Below are 19,933 nucleotides of genomic sequence, written 5' to 3'. Positions count from 1 at the left end.
ACGTTAGTTCTGAAGTTGTCACTGACGAAGCTAGCATTAGCCACGGTGCTGCTAGCCGACACTGTAACCCAAAGCAAGGGTCTTCATCACAGGCGGCAGAACCAGGGGATCTCGGCGTTGAGAAACCAAATCAAATTGTCCTGAAAACTTTTCCTGCGCGCTTGTTCTCAGGAAAAAAAAGAACTTTCAACAGCGCCTGGTATGGTAGCAGAAGCTGGCTGGAATACTCCATCCAGGCAGACGCTGCTTTTGCTACCAATGCAGAAAGTTCCGAGCAACCTTCTCTGCTGTAGACTCAGACCAGAGACTGGGAAAGGACTCAACAAAAATGCATCATCAAAAGAACACCAGCTCTGTGAAGCTATGTGGAGAGATAAGGAGAGACGTGTTCCGACGGGTACAGAAATTGCTACGTTGGTAAATACAGAACAGTTGCAACGTAATAGATACTACCTGTCAGCTATCATTGATGCCATTGAGTTCCTTACAGTAAACCAGCTACCTTTTAGAGGGGACAATGATGGTTTTGATAGTATGTCTGGAGATGGCTGTGGCCTATTTCTGTCCTTGTTTGAATACACTTTAAGGAAAGATCCTCCCTTGGCTAGAATAGCACTGTCTATTCCACACAACGCTAGATACACTAGTCATGATATTCAGAACAACATCATAGACATTATGAGTACTATGGTCACAGAGCAGACTGTTAAAGAGGTTGGTGAGTCGTTTTACACTATAAAAGTGGATGAAACTAGAGACCCTACAGGAACAGAAAATATTTCCATAATTGTGCGTTTTGTCAATGACCTGCACGAGCCAACTGAGCATCTTCTGACCATTTCCACGACTGACAAGGGGGATGCAGCTACAGTACATTGACTGACACAATTATTGAGGAATTAACAAAAGCAGGACTGAGTCCCGAAAAAAATCATCAGTCAGGTGTACGACGGCGCCTCCCTGATGTCGGGCAAACACGGAGGACTGCAGAAACTTCTGCAGCAGAAACTGCACAGAGACATACCATATGTCCACTGTTTCAATCATCAACTTCATTTGGTGGTCATTCATGCTTTGGCAACTGAGCAAGCCTTTTTGGATGTTTTCACAATGTGCAACATGCTCTACAAGTTCTGCAAAAAACCTACAGTCTCCCTTCTCTATAAGCAGTCCCTCCAGGATTTCGCGGCCTTTTTTTGAGATTGTTGCGGCCCAAAATGCCTAATTTCGCGGGAGCTTTTGTAAAAAATTGCGATAAAGAGTGTGTGTCTGTGTGTGTGTGTGTTTGTGTGTGTGCAAGCGTCAGTCGCGGGGGGCACGGAGCAGTAGCCCTACCAGCTGCAGAGAGCCGACAGCCAGGATGGAAACGGCAGCAACTCCAGCGACTTTTAAATCGTTAAAGTCTACATTGATGTTAAAATGTATCGGACGGTCTGAAATGTTTTGCACGGTCTTTCGCTGTACGTTTTGTTGGTAAATGAGTCACACATACGTCTCGTCTTCATATCAAAAACAAGGAAATGATCAACCCGTTCTCACTCCCGATTCGGTCATTGGCTCTCAGAGTGCACGTGGGACTGTTGTGATTGGTTGAAGTCGCGGGAAACTTCAGGTTATTGGTCAAATGTGCAGAAAAGTTGCGGTGATTGGTCAAAATTGCGAGTCGCATCAAATTCGCAGTGATTGGTTGAATTCGCGTGAATTGGCGCGATCGCGACATCGCAAAATCCTGGAAGGACTGTATAAGGGACAGACCCTGAAGCGACTCTTAGATCAACGCTGGACTGGTCATCTTGGCACGGTCTCCGTTATTTTAAGATCATTTGATGACCTTGCCACCCTTTTGCGCAAAGTCAACAGCACCACAGCCTATCCAAAAGACGTGCGAGTTGAAGCAACAGGTTTACTGCAGGCCATGTCTGAACCAAGTTTCAGATTCATCGCTGAGATGGCGCACAAAATCTTGTCATATCTCGCCCCCCCCAACACAATGCTACAGGCAGAGGACATGGATCTGTTTACAGGTTTGCAACTTGTAAATTCAGCATGTACATGTGTTGAAAATCTGCTCTCTGAGACAGAATTCATGGCACTCTTCCAGTGCTGCAAGGATGCAACAGAGGAGCCCGCACCAAAGAGACAGTGCACACCAAACCCATCCTTTGCTATGTATGTAGTTGAGGAAAGAATTACACACGAACATCCCAACAACGAAACTGAGCTGCGCAGGTTGTATTTCAGTTGTATTGATGCAGTTTGTGGGGAAATGAAGCAGCGTTTTGGGGAGTGCAACTGTGTGCTAATGGATGCGCTCAAATCTCTCGACCCGGAGGATTCAACTTTTTTTGGATGTGTCCAAAGTGAAACCTTTACTGGACCTTTCTAATACAGCCATTGTGGAGTCGGAATATGCAGAGGCTCGCCGGTTCCTAAGTGAGCAAATGAAGGTCTCGTCCCCACCTGACGGGGGTAAATGGACAATGAAAAAAGTTCTAAAACACTTCCACAAACCTCTCGAAGCAATGGCGAGCGTGATGACAGCGCTGAAACACGCTTTGACTTTTGGTGCAAGCACTGCACTCTGTGAGAACTCTTTTTCCACACTAAAGAACGTTCTTACAGATCATCATCTCAGCATGCTTCATCGAAGAAAGGCCAATTTAATTAAGTTGGCATTTGAACAGGACTGAAAGAAATTCAGGGAGGAGTGGAAGGACAGCCTTTTGAGAAGATTTCCTCTGCAGCAAAGCGTCGCCTGCCGCTCTACTAACAGTGAGCTTGTATATGCTGGCTCCCTGTAGCCCATGTTAGAGGTTGAGAGACAGTAAAACAAACAGCCTCAAAAACACCCAAAATGTAATAAAAATTTAACGTTAATACTTGTGATTAAGATGCTTAATGATTGCCAAGGCCTACATTATTCTCCCTGTTTTTATATGTATCGCCATGTTGTCCATGATTTAGGCTAACGCAATTATCCCTCTTTGTATATGCTGTATAGGCCTATGGTGGTTGTGCGCAATAGTTGTATGTTCAGTGTACATACTGCGCAGTGAAAATGAAGTCACTCTGCTGTTATGCTGTTTCAATACCAAATGAAATCTGTTATATGTGTAGACCTATGCATTCATTCAATGCTCATTTGGAAGATAATTAAGATAATGTTACATGATGAGATTTATTTAATTTGTGCCCCCCCAAAAATAATGGCGTGCCCGTCCCTGAATTTTTGTCTGGCGCTGGGTCTGCTTTTACTACACAATGACTGCACTGTGGTTCCATCACCCAAAATGCCTGTTAACGGGCGCCTGGGTAGCTCACCTGGTAGAGTGTGCGCCCATATACACAGGCTCAGTCCTCGGCGCAGCGGCCGCGGGTTCGATTCCGACCTGCGGCCCTTTGCTGCATGTCATTCCCCTCTCTCGCTCTCTCTCCTTAAATGTCTAAGCTGTCGTGTCACAAATAAAGGCCTAAAATGCCAAAAAAAATAATCTTAAAAAAAAAAAAAAAAAAAGCCTGTTAAAGGAGAACTCCGGGCAATTTTTATGTTAATCTCTTAAAGAGGCACAAAGGCACTCTTTATGATATGCCCCCAAAACTGCCGTTTTAGCGAAGTGGGAGCTCTCGGCATTAGCTGCAGCAGCTCCAGTTAGCTAGCACCGATTCGGCTCGTTTTTTTTGCTATCGACAGTACTCACATACTTATAGCGATCAAGATTAACGTAAAAATTGCCCGGAGTTCTCCTTTAACCCCCCTCGGCTCCAAGTTACTGAATTCTAGTTTACATGAATCCTCAATAAAATTATAATACATATAGACTCCACAAGGTTCTGAATGAATAATCGGATGTTGCCAATCTTAACCGTACAATATGCTTTATAGGCTGTGTGTTGTTTAATGGTTGGTTCACTGGTAAATAAAAGATATAAGAAAAAAAATCTAAAACACACTCTTAAATGCAAAAACACACAGTGGCAGCAGCTGCTGTCTGGAGAGCTGCAGCTCATTACCATGGTACCTGAGGCTTAAAGCAGAACGTTCCCTGTTTCCCTGTGACAGAGTGAAGGCGAGCAAGGATTCTGAAAACCTCCAACCAGGCATATAATACAGCTCCACTTTAACATGATCAAGGTTTCACCAAGAGTGTTATTTCCCTCTCTCCTTATTTCTTTCATTGACCACTACAATGCTACACCACAAATCCAATTAACTCTAAAAGGGAAAATGCACATTCCCAGATGAAAAACAGGTCTTCTCCCGCACAAACGGGGTTAACTACTAACTAGCCCATGACAGGGGGGGAGACTAGAGATGGAACCCTCAAGGTTGATAATACATGACGAGCCGAGCATCCCTCTATGAAAACATCAAGCATGCAGACTGGCAAGTCTCATAAAACACATCCTCTTTCTCCAGACAAATGCTGACATGCCGGGCTGCAAAGCTGTGAGGAAGAGTGCAGTCTGAACAGATCCCTTCAAAGTTGGAGTTTAATTCTTCTGCTCCTGACAAAGAAAGTGTTGATGAGCATATGGTCTCCACAGAAGTGAGGTCACTGACAGAACTGCTTTCACTGATGATGAGATAAAGGGATGATGCATGAACCTGCCAGATGTAGCCAAAACTGAAACTGTACTTTGTCCACTGCAACCTTCCCTCCTCCCTCTGCTCTCTCTCTCTCTCCCATGCTCCCTCCCCCTCTCGCCTAATCTCTCTACCTCTGTCTCTCTCTCTCTCTCTCTCTCACTCACACTCTCTCTACACACACACTCAGATGCACACACGCAGAAAAGAGTAGAAAGCCAGAGAGGAGAACTGCGGCGGCACGATGGGGATATTCTGCCTGCATGGGCTCTGTCACTAAGGCGTCCGGAGTTCAGCCACTGTGAGTGTGTGTGTGTGTGTGTGTGTGTGTGTGTGTGTGTGTGTGCGCCTGTGTGAGTGTGTGTATGCATGTGTGAGTGAGTGTGAGCCCCTGCCGACGCCGTGCTGAGAAAGGAAAGGGGAACAGAGGAGAGCGGGTGGAGAGGAGGAAGAGAGAGGGGGAGTGTTGACTCTGACTGGGGCTTAGAGGAACCTCACGCCACTGGATCAGAGGACGCCGATGTGCAACAACTACCCCAACTACTGCCGCTGCTGCTCTGCCTGCGTGCCGCTGCCAGCCTGTCCTCTTAACTTCTGCCATGGCATAGCCTCCTCTTCCAGCTCGCCTCTAATCCACTAAGGAAAAGGGCATGCATGGGCACAACCAGGGATCTAGGCTAACGCATCCTCTACGTCAGTAATTCACAGTCTGAGGTGAGTCGCTCTTCTCTGTTCTTGTCCTCTCCTTTATTTCACCTCTTTGTCTGCAACTGCAAGGGGGAAAGTCTGTCAAATAACCTCTGGAGGTGGGAAATCCGAGGGATTTGCTCGCTCTGTGGGACTGAGCCCGGGATAATCCACAGGGAATGTTTTCACTGGAGATTTTGCCTTTTAGTCGGATGATCAAATATCAAATACGTGTGGTAGATGAAAGGAGGTACATCTCAGATTGATTTTAGTTCAGCTTTGTTGCCTCTGCTGTGGTGAAGTGGTTAAGGGAGATTTCAGGCAGCGGCTGAAAAAATGTGCTGGTGCTGAGTTCAAGAGACCATCAGTCAGTTTAGAAAACTTTAGACATGAAAACGGTTTATTTCATAATATGTGGGGGAAAACTCACTTCCACTGCTATCTGACATTTATCAGATCTGGCAGGTCAGTTTTCTATTTCGGAAAGGCTCCAGTGATCCAGATTTAAGATGACTGGCTCCACAAAAACAGTGCTTGCGTACAAGGTCTTGCATGATGCTGCATTTCCTCTCAGTTGTGCAGTTGAGTGAGCATTACATAAACCACACTGGTATCTTAACCAAAAGAAAAATAGCAGAATTGTTGCATGAAGCTGTTGTCCCACGTACGGAGGCAGCAGTGTTTAGCAGCACAGAGGAATAGGTAATGAGAGCTAGGCATCAGGCAGTTGGCGGCTTCTGATGAAGGAATTTAAACTAAAGACTAATCTAGATTAATGGACTGGTGAAGTCACCATCTTCTTACAGATTATTGGCGCGTGTGTGTGTGTGTGTGTGTGTGTGTGTGTGTGTGTGTGTGTGTGTGTGTGTGTGTGTGTGAAGACAGAATGAGAGAGAATGAAAGAGAGAGAACATGGGTTGCCTGGAACCCTCACATCTCCACTGTCCTTTAGATGCCACACAAAACGCTTGTCACTCCCACTCATCTCCACAAATCTCCTCCCATTGCTCCGTCTCCCCTTCAAACCCTATCTCACATCAACGCTTTGATACTATCTCCCCTCTGCTCTGTTTCACTTTGCACAGACACTGAGAAGAGGACTGAGGGAAACAGATGAAGATAGATAAGGAGAAAGACAGAGATATAGAGAAAGGGGAAAAGACATTGGCTGTGAGAAATAGTAGAGAGAGTATGCCAGGAGAGGATATTGAATATTCTTTTTACAATTGAAGGGTATTATGTACCGACACTGAAGAGTGGCATGAAAACTTGAAACTTGCCTGTCCAAACCAAGCAAATATGGCGGAGGGTGGGAAGAAGTGAGGGAGATTGCAGGGTTTCCAAACGAGTGGTGAAGTGGGCATTCGCCTTCTGTGTCCCTGGGAAGGGTATTCATTCATCCACAAAACAAATTGCTCTCCTATAAAAGAATGAAAGCTTTTGGAACAAGCCAGATGTTACCTTTCATGTGCTAATAGGATTATTCATTCAAAGTCAGATTTTTTTTTCCTGGGAGCACCACAACGGCAAGCAGTTGAGGTGAATCGCGTGCGTCTGTTGTTGAAGACGGAAAGGTGTGTGTGTGTGTGTGTGTGTGTGTGTGTGTGTGTGTGTGTGTGTGTGTTTGTGTCACTTCGTACTTCTGTTACTCTTTGCACATAATCCCACCTGGGTGTTGTTCTCAGTGTGCACTGGTGTATGTGTGTGTAAAGCATGTGTTCCCCACTGCTTTGCAGTAGGGGCCCAGTCTGCTGGGGCTCCGACAGGCCCAGAGGCAGAGGAACAGAGGATGGGAGTTTTCTGTGGTAAAAGAAGAAAGTAGAGTCTAGGTATCGATATATCTATTGTTTCATTACTTTTAGTTTAGCAACTAACAATTCTTTGGATTAAAAAATAATCTCTTTATGGTTTCTTCAATTAACAGGTTTTTTTTATAACATAAAAAGGCCCAAGGCACCATCTTCAAATTGCTTCTTTTGTTCCAAATAACAGTCCAAACCCTGTAGATATTCAATTTCCAATTACATAAAAGAGAAAAAAAAGCTAATTTTTATATTTGAGAAGCTTGAACAAGCAAATATTTTGCACTTTTGCTTGATAAATGTCAACAATTTCTCAATTATCAAATGTGTCAAATACGTTTCTGTGGATTGACTAATCGTTTCAGCACAAATTACTTGTGGCTTCAGGTTCTTGCAAACAATATTGTTCTATTTCTTGATAGAAATGATTGATCTCAACAAGTGAAGGCCAGGATCAGCTGTCATGCATGCTGATAGTCTTAATGTGAATTTGAATTATTAAAAGGTTTTCTCCTTGTAAACAAAGAAAAGTTAAAGCTTACATTCAGTGTAGTCTCAACAAAGCACATTGTGTGTATCCTCAAGGTTTTAACAAGTTAGTTAAGGGAATTTTTGATTTCATGTACATACTAATTAGACAAGCATAGTGAGGAAGGTCTTTCAACCAGTTGAAAATAGAAAAATTTTAAAATGAGTATTTGTTGTTTGTGAAGTGGCTTCATACAGTACAGCCTCTCCCTCTACTATACGGCTTTCATGATATTCAGTTGAGCTGACAAAATAATACATTTTATTGACTAGACAGGATGGCTTTTGCCATCTCTTTCCCCCTTCAGGACCTCTATTCTTGTTCATGGATCCTTCTCCATGGCTTCATCTTCCCATTTCATCATTATCTGTCTATTTTACTCACATTCAATTCTGCTCCATTCAAGCAGAGCGAAAACTCTACATCTACATCCATACACCTGTTTTTTCTAGTCTTTTCCTCTACATTCCATCCACACCTGTGTATGTGTGTGTGTGTGTGTGTGTGTGTGTGTGTGTGTCTTCTTCTCTTTGCTAGGGATGACTAGGAGGAATCTGAGAGCAGCAGGGGAGTTCTCTAGTTACCCATCAGCTTTGAAACATCAGCGTGTCTAGAAGGCAAAGAGAGGAGAGAGAAAGACACAGAGAAAAAGCCACGAAGACGAAGAAGATTAGAGGAAGAGAACAAAAAATGAGTAAATGAAAGAAGAGAGATATAATGTTCTGTAGAAAGAGGAGGAGGAAAGGAAAGGAGAGAGTGATCTGATGCATTCTGATTAGAGCAGGCAGCCTCTGCAGCATACATCCTTTTCTTGAGGTCTGATCTCCATCTAGCCAACATGTTCACTGACGTATGGATTACAGGCCTACTGTGAATTCATCAAGCTCCCAGAGAACTCACCTGGGTGCAGGCGTAGCGCACAAAGTCAACTAACTACAGCGAATTAGAAAATAACAAAGAAAAGAACAATTCAATGGGGACAAAGTGAGTAAAAAATAATAAGGCTACAATGTCCGCAGGCTACAGTTCAAGGATAAGAAGTCCTCCATGAAAACAGCAGCAGGCTGACATACAGTATACTGAGTTCTTTCATGGTGGTAATTTCTAGCATCATACACAGTGGGGATGGATCCTAATGACATGTACAGTACACACACAGGCTTGGGAGGCTCAATGAGCCATTAGCTTGTATTAAGTAATGTTCTGTAACTGCAGTATCTCATGCAGTCTCTCGCACATTTTATTCAAGTGCACAACTGAAAGCAAAATAAATATAAATGTAATATGAATATAAAAATATTTATGTGAAAATGTCTGTAATGCCCACATGGCTTTTCAAAAAATGGTGTGCTATAAATGTATAAGGATAGTCTGAGTGCTGTGGATTAACAGCAAATCTAGATTTATCCAGTCACAGTATCAGACTTAAAACACTACATCTCTGTAAATATTAATAACTATTATGATACCATATTATTGGTATTGGTTTCATTTCAAGCCATGTTGCTATTGCCGCATCTATATTTTAGATGTTTTATACAGAACTGTACTGACACTACTGCTGTAGAATCACAATGGTATTAAAATGTCAGTTATCCTGGATCTAAATGTGATTGTTGTAACTAGGGTTGAAATTTGACATTAACTTCTCCTCGGTTTACAATTAGCAAAAGCTCATACTGCGCTCTCCACAAAAAGTATGTTCCTGGTGTTATTTAGTCATTACTGCAACACCACATGATGATTCTGAGCTAAATCTTTAAAATGGTGCTTGGCAGCAGTGCAGTGATCCATGATGACTGAGCAACAATTACTAGAGAGACAATCCCTTAAAATCCTGTGATTTCCAGTGCCATTCCATCTTACGGCATTAAGCTGCCATTAACTGACAAAGGATTTGCTGCGTTTAGTGTCGGCCTAATGCACTGTACTGCAGTTATCCCTCAACACTGACCTGTACAGTCAATCAGTCGGATATATGTATACCCTCACATCACACCCTGAGAGCATAGGTGCACCCAAGCTTGCTTGCATGCTGCAGCACAGAGACAGACAGAAGATAAAAACCCAACAATAAACCCACACTGTCAAATGACCTCACCAACACAAAGTAAACTACAAGCCGGGATATCTTTTTACTGCATAATCACTGTGCTCTTAAGAGGCAGATCAAAGACTTTTCAATACAGTACTAAGCCATGTGTAATTATGAGGGGAAGCTGTCAGAAGACAGAAAAGGGGAAAACAAAACACGAGTAGATAAAGCTGGATTACAGTAATATTTGGAACTTACATGACTGTAATGACGCTGCTACACTCATTTGCTCAAGCAGCACCTGAGGCTTTGCTGAGCTGTAATAATGTAAAACTGCAGCAATAGAAAAGCAGGATTTTTGCTGTTGATCATGTTGCACAAGGGCAGAGTTCAAGCTCACTTTGTTTATAATTCAAAAATCCAATACTGGCTGCATATATTTCCCTGTGAGTTTTATTCAGTAAAAAACACAGTTGAGCCGTCATTGGGAAGTTTGAGAAGGTGAGGACTATCGGAGGGTATATATACACTACATTGTCAAAAGTATTGCCAAACATTACATCAATACAGTATGAAATTGATTAGATTAATATGTTACTATAATAGCATCCTCTCTTCTTAGACTGGGACACAAGGATTTGCTTCCACTCAGCGACAAGAGCATTAGTGAGGTTGACCACTGAGGTTGGGTGATAAGATGTGGCTCACAGTCAGAGTTCCACTTCATCCCAAAGGTGTTGGATGGGGATGAGGTCAGGGCAATGTGCAGGCAAGTTCACACTAAAGAAAATCACTGTTTTGTGCATTGGGCACTATCATGTTTAAACTGGAAAAGATCTACCCCAAACTGCCACAAAGTTGTACAGCCCCAGACCAAAAGTGCACTAAAGTATGTGGCCATAATACAGTGTAGGACTAAATAGCTTACTTAACTATACTATTTGTTCTAAGCTTCCAATCAAACTGCTAAAACATACAGTTCAGTGTGTATACACAGGGAAAAGATTTACGTTATGTAAAAGATATAAAAAGATAATAGAAAATCTCAATGAAACACCCTGTTCTTAAACAAGAAAGACTGTTTAGGCTGCTGTTGCTAATTGACATGTATAGCCATATTTCCAGCATTTAATTAATTCACCGGTTTTGTAATGCATACTATATTAATGAAATTTCCCTTCGGTGGAGCAGAAGCGATAACACAAAATTAGTCAAGCTCAAAGTTACGGCAAACATTTAATTCCCAGGTTGAATCAGAACACTAAAATGTTCACCTTTTAAGATTTTACCCACCGGCAACCAAAAGTTCAATTAGGCAAATGCCATTCACAAAACTGCCGACTCATATGCATTTTAAAATAATGCAAGTAATGGGGAACCATTTAAAAAAACATTCAAGGTGTGGTGCATTAAATGAGCATGGGCTGTGAGCATAAAGACCATTCCATTAAAGAGTAATGAATTGCATTACTGCAGTAATCTGGATTGTCCCTGCAGGACTCCAAAGCTTCAAACAATGGCTGAGTTAGAAGAGAAATTATTCCCAAGAACCAGCCGTGCGGAATCCGGCTTTCAGGGTTATGAACAAAATGCACTTTTGTCCCTAGAAATAACCCAAATAATGACCCTTAGTGCCAGTATGACAGCCATGTGATCTGTGCTGCTAAAACAAGGTCAGATGTGAACACGTCTGATGTGTTTTGCCATGCGCACATGACCCTGTGAGGTCTGTTTTTGGTCTGTCCAACTGGGTAGAAAATACTGGGTCAGTTCACTTCACTTACTTGCCCCTAACATAAAAAAAGACCAGGGCCACCCTAAAAAGGGGCAATTGTCACAGCCGTGTATGATGAGTCATGCTGTTTATGCAAGAGGCCAGGGGGTGGAGTTCCAGCCAGAGGTGAGATGCGAGTGCTGCTACAGTTGCCCGGGCTTGAACCCAATGGGTAACATATCAGATATGTGGAGCCAGGGACAAATTATTCAGCCTGCAGTGCAGGCATGTCAAAAGGGATCACATTTAAATGAGGATATGATACAATACCATGAAACTGTATGCATCGTGGGGGCTGTGTGTAGGGAAGGAAGAGTAGAAAAAAACACTGTTTCTGTTTGTGCTGACAAACTACATTCATGTCTGATGGTTTAGAACAGGGTGGCATCTTGGATTGTAATCAGATGTCATTTTGCAAATATTGAATACAATGTTTAATTTGGGCCTAGCTTATATCATAGAAGTAGTCACTGACCTACTTTGGAGAGGGGATGTGGGGTAACAGTTTAATCTCTTATTCAAAATGTCATCCTTTGAACAAACATGGAGAGGACACTGACAGTGATAGACCAGGAAAGCACAGCCATGCTTGTGACTAGATAATAGTCGGAAAATACACGTCACATGGTAAAAGAAAAAAAAATCGGACTATCTTTGACTAAAATGATTCAAATGCAGCCAGGGTGATAATCGGAAAATTATTGTATTGGATTGTGCTATATTCAGCCTTGATTCCTCCTCTTTACATTGTTTTACACCCCTCCGCTTTCACAGCTCAATCAACCTAATGGCAATGGAGGTCAGGAGTCATTAAGTGATTATATCCATACAATACAAGGTGAAGATCTATATGGTAGCTCTACCACTTGTGTTTCCTACACTGCGTGTTATTTCTTTTTTTTATTATCCTGGCCTTTCTGTGTGCATAACAACAATTGCTGAAACTGGCTCCACTGGGGCTGAAACTTGTTAATATGTTGTATTTTTGTCCACTTTTCACACACTGTATGATGCTAGGTATTACACATGCATCACAGTAAAATAAAACATGTATAACTAATTCCTGTACTGTGGTGCAGATGTGCCTGTGCTCTAATAGCCTTGTTACTGTTGGCAGAATATATTTCCTAATGTCTTCTGGGGACTGGGCAAGGTTCATTAGCAGCTCATTTCCAAAGGGGTGTCACCAACGGACGCCGCTCAAATGCCTCTGGGCGCATTGGATAGTCCTTCAACCAATCAGACCAACGATCTGGGTGACGTAGCAGCGACAGCAGCATCAACAGGTTTCTGCGCTTTGGCAGCTGTCATGTTGAATGTAAACAAAAAGCTGCTTGCCGTCGCTGCGCTATCGTCATCGTGTAAAGCCCGCCTCAACGGTTGTGATTGGTGCCTCGATTTGGAAAAATTGGAAATTGGCTTGAATGGGCTCTTGGCCAGACTGACTTGCAGAGCAAATCTCAAATTTGCCAGAAGTTCGTCAGGGTTTTCCCAGGCTAGATATCGTCCCCATTTTTTCAGCATATTCTCTTGTCTCTGTTCATTTAGAAAATAGAAAACATGCCATATTCACATATCCTAGAAGAGTGAAAATGTGCCACCAAGTAGGCCCAACATCCTGTTTTAAATGTATTATTAACTGTGAGAGGGAAAGGTCAGACGGTGAATTATCTTGGAAAAACCTAATGAACCATGAAAATAAACTGCAGACCTCAGGCACAGTCTTCAGAATAGTTAACAGTATATTGCTACTAAGTGTATATGATTGTAAGTGCAGTGTCTGATAGCTCTCACACTAACTTCAGACACAAACACTCTTAAAGTTACAAAGTAGGAGAGAAGGAGGAACTGGTAGTCAAGACTGCTTTAACTGGCAATGATTATACGAATGAAAATTGTGCTGAAATTTGAGTTATTGGTTTCACAGAGAAGAAGATTAAATGCACCATGGAAATCTGTTAAGATTATTTATAGGTCATGCTTAAATCATAACGCTTGCCTTTTTCAGTAATTAAACACGGAAGGATTGCATAAAAGACCATAGCCACCTGGCAATAAAAAGGAATGAACATTTTCTTTTAAAGGGTAAATATATTGTACATGCATATGGAACTTTAGATTTGCATGACATCACTACGCCTTCAGTGTCAAATGTAGAAATTATATTCAAAGTCAAACTAAATTATTCCTGTTATCAAGAGGAAGTAACTTCAAATATATGAAAAATCTGCTCTTTTAAATTCATATAAGCTATGCTTTTTGACATGCATGATGACAAGTGTCAGATAAAAGCACTTTTTGATAATATTCATGAATGCACGGTTCCTCCCCTCTCCTCCTATGCTTAGAGAGCGGGTGTGTTCTGTCAAGTGGGATGTAATAGTCAGGCAAGGGTCTTTGTCTAAGCCAGTCATTACCAATGATTAACAGCATCTTTCTCCAAGCCTCTCAGGAAACATGGTGAGCAAGGAGAGTGGCAAATGCATGCTCACCAACTCAGAGTCTGACTCGGAGGCAGCGCCCTTGCCCTCCACCTCACTGGCACTGGAGGTGAAGTATTCCCTGGAAGCCAGTCGACAGGTGAGGAAGAGAAACAAGGCCCTGCAAGTGCGTTTCAAGGATATCTGTGAGGCACAGAACGAGCAAAGGGAGGCGGAGTTGCAGGCAGCGCGGAAAGGTGGCAAGCCGATCTCATACAAAGTAGCGTACCGCAAGTACATGACCGTCCCTGCCCGCAGAGCCATCCCAAATGTCACAAGGAGCACAGGTGTGCAGACTTCCCCTGACCTGAAGAAACGCTATCAGACCTTTCCATTTGAGCGCAAGAAAGGCCACACCTTTAAACACGTGGCGGCCGTGGAAACTTATAAAGGTCAGAATAACGGTTTTGTCATGGAAGTGAAGCAGGCCAAGGCTGCTGAGCAGGGTTTAGATGAGGAGGAGGAGGAGGAGGGAGCCTGCAGGGGGAGTGGAGTCCGTAGGACCAGGGCTCTGCTCCATACTAATGAGTGCATTGCCACAGTGGAGCAGCACAGTGCACCTGATGGCCTGTGCTCTGACGCTCTGCTGCTCAGTTGCTCTGCAGACACAGACTGCCTTGCAGACACACAAAGAGGAAGCGGAGCTGGAGCACAGGCAGAGTACCAGCTCTGCAGTGTCCCATCCAAAGCCAGGACAGGATTACAACACAGGGAGCCTGATACAGACCGCTCGGCCAAGAGGCAGCTACTCAATCTGGAGGAGGGCTCGTCCCGAACCCCGCCGGACAGGGCCTCCAAGGTTACGGGCCCCATCTCCTGGAACTCCCTTACACAGGTGGAGTGCCTGGACAGTCCGTCTGTGCGGAGCAAGCGGAAGAAAGCCCTGCAGCTCAACGGGCTGCAGAGTGAGACGCTACCCCGTTCCAGCAGAGGCTGTACAACGCAGGCACAGTGCCACACTGGACAGTTATCTGCCCGGCCTCTACGGGGCATGGAGGAGCCTCTGACCCCAAGCAGAGGCGGTGAGGCTGGTGGGGTACCGCCTGACCAAAAACAGGAGGCCTGCAAGCAAATAGTGCCTATGAATCAGGACGGAGATGTTAAAGCACAGCTCCAGGCCATGGAAAATCTCATCAGCTCCAGCCAAGAGACCATCAAGGTGCTGCTGGGGGTCATCCAGGAACTGGAGAAGGGGGAGGCCCACAGAGAAGGGTAAGACATCTCACTTATAGCCTGTGCTTTACATTAGATATAAATGGATTCATCTTTTTCCCTGCCAATACCGATTCCAAAATACGTAAAGAATCATGAGGCCAGAGATTGCTGTAGCACTAAAAAAATAATTGGCAGCCCACCGTGACTAAACAATAGCGGAAACACTGAATTCTCTAACAACATTGATTATTAAACTGTGGATTGGTCACCTAATGGCTGGTACCCAATCTGCTTAAAAAGGTCAGTATCAGGGCTCTTACTGATCCGGTGAATTGGATTGGTGCCTCCCTACGTCACACTAGTGACAAGCTTAAGTTGGCAAAAAACATACGTTATATATCTATGAATCATATTTGAGAAAAGGGTCTGGTGTTCACAGGGCAAAGCCAAGAAAACATTAGAGACACAGAGCACATTCATGATTCAGCATGAGCAGGAAAAGTACCCTCTTGATGTGTCACATTATTTCTAGATCTTAGGGACAAGCTTTTATGTGTGACAGCTGTTCAGCAGAGCTGGGGCTGATAAACCCAAAGTGTTAAGATCACAGTTGCATGTAGCTGGGATGCTTTGGCTTTCACCTGGATGTGCCCTGCAGTGCTACTACAGCAGAGGGTCCTTTTGTGATATCTTCTTCCAGATATGATGGAGCTGCTGCGGAACATATTTATAGACGATTCATCTCACCCAATTTGGCCCAGATGGTCTGATGACCTTTGTATGAAACACTGCCACAATGAATGTGGCCTTCAAACTACATTCAACCCAAGGCTTGGAATTAGCAGACGTGTCTCACTATTTTTGAATGAAACTGATTCAGCCACAGAAAAATAAAAAAACTGCGAGATTAGTATTAGCAGTAATGCAACTTGCATCAGCCTGTAGTTTCCTTTAGAAACTACAGAATATAAGAATACTGAACATTTCAAATTTTGAATGACTATGGGAATTTAATTATCATGATGCTGAAAAAAATTATATAGCTCTAAGGAGGCTATCAAACGATGGCATAACAAGTACTTATATTGTTTAAGCCAAAAGTAGAAATTTAACAATTGGCCTTATCCAGCTGCATGCCATGTTTATCTAGTTAAGGCCACTGAAAAAGCCATGGCCTGTGAAAAAGCCATTTACTGTCCAACAGATACTGAGTATAAACAAAAAGGCTGCAGATAGCATCAAGCCTGCTGAAATAGAGGATTGTCTATCCAAAGGGATGAAGCAAACAAAATGGCCAATTTGTTGAGTGAATTGCTGGGGCTCGGCACTCAGATACCTATCTGTTTTGACCAGCACTGTGGAGAGGTATGGAGTGAGAAAATCCTTATAATCAACATCATACCAACCTGGAGTCCAAACCCTGTGAGAATTAACCACACAGACACATCTGTCAAATGTATAGCCACACAACCACAAATGCTTAAAGTGTATAAAAGCAACTCTCAATAGCAACTTGACTGAACAACAATGTGAAACTCCTATTCAACAGGGTTTGAGCAAGGAACAGATCTTACAACAGTGTTAGTTTACACCATCTAAAAAAGCAATTATCCTCCATCAATCTTGCAACCTTAATCTCCTTATCACCAAACTCATAAAAGTGTGTTGGGAAAAAGTAAGCAGACATGTGGTGCAGCATAGGGAGCTATCTTCTCTGTTGTCAAACACATCTGGCTTATCAGATGTGTCTAAAGTGGCAGGTGGGAGAGAAGAGACTTCATTTTTTTGTGTCTGGTCACATTCATGAAGAAACAATCACATTGTCTTTCCATAGGTTGATTTCAAAAGCCTACATTTAGTTAAAGTCAGTGAGCAATATAAGCCTCTTGTAATCCATCTGAGCCCAACTGAACCTCTACTTTCTATACAAGCACAGTCTTTCTCTACATACAGCATTTCTATTTTTTTTTTATCGAGTCAAGCTAAACTACTAATGCTGCTTTAGTCACACTGCATTAGCTTCATGCTCCCCTTACATAAATGTCACTGACACAACAAATAGGAGTGCCGAAAGGCTATAGGTGAACCGTGAGTGCAATTACATCTGATATATAACTGCTTATGTTATATGACATTCATTTTTCATGGAAGGAAAAGCAACGCTGTGTGCATTCATCATTACGCATGTGTTCATGACATGCTGCTCAGGCACAAATTGAAATTCAATTGCTAATGTGCTGAGAATAAAAAGTACAATCCCCCTCCACAAAATGCACACACATGCAGAAAAGAAAAAAAGAAATAAAAAAAAAAAAGCTTTCGCACTCTGCAAAAGGAGTGGAATCTGTCATTGATCTAAATTGATTGGGCCTTCGTAATTATGCTTACTGTGTGACATCAGGAGAAAGACAACAAGAGTATAAAATAGAAAAAGACTGAGAAAGAGAACAGTTGAAAAGTTGGAGGAAGCACTGGTCCTATGGAGCTAAAAGAGTCTCAATAAAGATAAATGCACACACTACATTCACATATGCACGCACAGGATTCATACATGCACACACATGATTCATAAATACACACACAGGATACACAAATGCGCACAAAATTCACAAATACACAAAATTTAAAAAGCACAGAAGATTCACAAATGCATACAAAATTCAGAAATGCACACAAAATTCATAAAGGCACACAAGATTCAGAAATGCACAGGACAAGATTCAGAAATGTATTTCTGATGCACACACAAATATCTTGATTTACAAACTGCTTGCGGTCTGTGAACTTCACTGCATTTGTGTGTGAATTTTGAGACTGCCCTGACTTGGCTTAACACACAAATGCCTTTTTTTAAACAGGGAATGATCTGCAACCAATCAGATATCCCCCACGTGGGGGATTGTTAACTTATAAGCCAATCACATGAACGCGTTCACACAGCGCTATATGAATGTGGTGCGGGTGCGGGCTAGCATGGTGGAGTCATGGATGTATTAAGAGAAGTCGGTGGTACTGCACCCCATGGCCCAGAAAGACTTTTCACATAGACTTTGCATGGCGAAAGAAACGTCTATATTTCAGCGGATCATTTGTTTCTGGGTATATCAACTCAACAGCCCGAACACTGAAAGGGTCCTTGTTTAAAACGTCATGTTTTTAACATTTTTAACATTCACTAGAAGCGAATCCAGAATTATTAAATTTGGCATGATGAACGCGCATAGTGGACGCGAGCAGAGCCGCGGGACTGCGCCCGCCCGCTCACATGACTGTTCTCCCGAGCTCATGTAGCTAGCTGTAATAATGGATATAGCTAATGGTTGTAATTCACCATGTGTTCTATTAATACGTCCATGGTATTATCTTAAGTTATAAGATATTAAGTTAAGTTATAAGTTATGATACATCCGAGGGATGTGTGTAGCTATGCTGTAAAGCCTGTTAGCTACGTGGATGTAACGTCATTAGCGTTTCCCAAACTGGAGGGCTATCGGCTAGCTAGCTAGTTGCTAACATCAGGGGTAGCTATATGCCTACATAACGTTACTACAGACATAGTGATTACATTGCCTTGGTTCTCTCTTATGATACATCCGAGGGCTGTATGTTGTAAAGCCTGTAACGTGGATGAGAGCTGAAGCCATGGATGAGCTTCGTTCACGAAACTGCAGGCTAACAGCTAGCGCTAGTTAGTAGCTAGCTAGCTAGCTAGCTAGCTAGCTAGCTAGCTAGCTAGTAGTACAGCATAATTATTAAATCTCCTTGGTTGTCTAGCTAAATACATCTATCATTTATTTAGCTAAGCATGTAAACGATAGGGAACAACGAAAACACAATGTTTAACGTTAGTGAATATTTTAGACAATGAAAACGGCAAGTTCATGAGTTCGCCACTTGTAAGAGACAAGAGAGAGAAGCTCATGAATGCGCATGTTGCTACCGGTTGCTACGACAACAAACAAATTGTTGTCTTAATACTTCCATGACTCCACCGCGCTAGCCCACGCCCGCACCACACATAGACAAAATGAATGGCAGTCAATGGAATGCTAATGTCGGGTGATCGCTTTGTAGCATCAAAATGGCGCCATAGGAGATTCGAGCTCTGAAGCGAAGCTTACCCCCTTGGCACCACATTCATATAGCGCTGTGTGAACGCATTCATGTGATTGGCTTATAAGTAAACAATCCCCCACGTGGGGTGCGTTCTTGTGATTGGCTAAAACAAGGGAGATATCTGATTAGTTGCAGATCATTCAAAATCCTGTTTAAAAAAAGGCATTTGTGTGCAGTGAAGTTCACAGACCACAAGCAGTTTGTAAATCAAGATATATTTGTGTGTGCATCAGAAATACATTTCTGAATCTTGTCCTGTGCATTTCTGAATCTTATGTGCATTTATGAATTTTGTGTGCATTTCTAAATTTTGTATGCATTTGTGAATCTTCTGTGCTTTTTAAATTTTGTGTGTGTATTTGTGAATTTTGTGTGCATTTGTGTATCCTGTGTGTATTTATGAATCATGTGTGTGCATGTATGAATCCTGTGTGTGCATATGTGAATGTAGTGTGTGCATTTATCTTTATTGAGACTCTTTTAGCTCCATACTGGTCTGTGAAGTGATCTTTATCACCTTAAAAGGTCCCATGACATGGTGCTCTTTGGATGCTTTTATATAGTCCTTAGTGGTCCCCTAATACTGTATCTGAAGTCTCTTTTCTGAAATTCAGCCTTGGTGCAGAATTACAGCCACTAGAGCCAGTCCCACAATGAGCTTTCCTTAGTATGTGCCATTTCTGTGTCTGTAGCTATTGAGCAGGAGAGAGAGGGGGGGTGGCCTTGACCAACTGCCACTTTGCCCGTTTAAAAGCCATGATGTCTCTCTC

General features: G+C 42.7%; 2 protein-coding genes across 9 annotated transcripts in view; one reads left to right on the top strand and one right to left on the bottom strand.

Moving 5' to 3' along the window:
• The window catches only part of dock1 (dedicator of cytokinesis 1), a 195,633-nt gene that overhangs the window by 74,844 nt on the left and 100,856 nt on the right, over positions 1 to 19,933 (bottom strand). The gene's annotated exons all lie outside the window — the stretch shown is intronic.
• The window catches only part of LOC116061082 (inhibitory synaptic factor 2A), a 31,607-nt gene continuing 16,441 nt past the window's right edge, over positions 4,768 to 19,933 (top strand). For both annotated transcript variants that reach the window (XR_004896303.1, XM_031314969.2), the window contains exons 1-2: positions 4,768 to 5,299; positions 13,865 to 15,104. Coding sequence is in view for 1 of the 2 variants with exons in the window: in XM_031314969.2 (XP_031170829.2) it covers positions 13,870 to 15,104 (1,235 nt within the window). In the remaining variant the exon portion in view is untranslated. The remainder of the gene's footprint in view (positions 5,300 to 13,864; positions 15,105 to 19,933) is intronic.

The sequence above is a fragment of the Sander lucioperca genome, chromosome 22, assembly GCF_008315115.2.
Source record: "Sander lucioperca isolate FBNREF2018 chromosome 22, SLUC_FBN_1.2, whole genome shotgun sequence".
Classification (NCBI taxonomy): domain Eukaryota; kingdom Metazoa; phylum Chordata; class Actinopteri; order Perciformes; family Percidae; genus Sander; species Sander lucioperca.
Note: the sequence above shows the minus strand (reverse complement) of the source record. Positions and strands in the feature narration are given on the sequence as shown.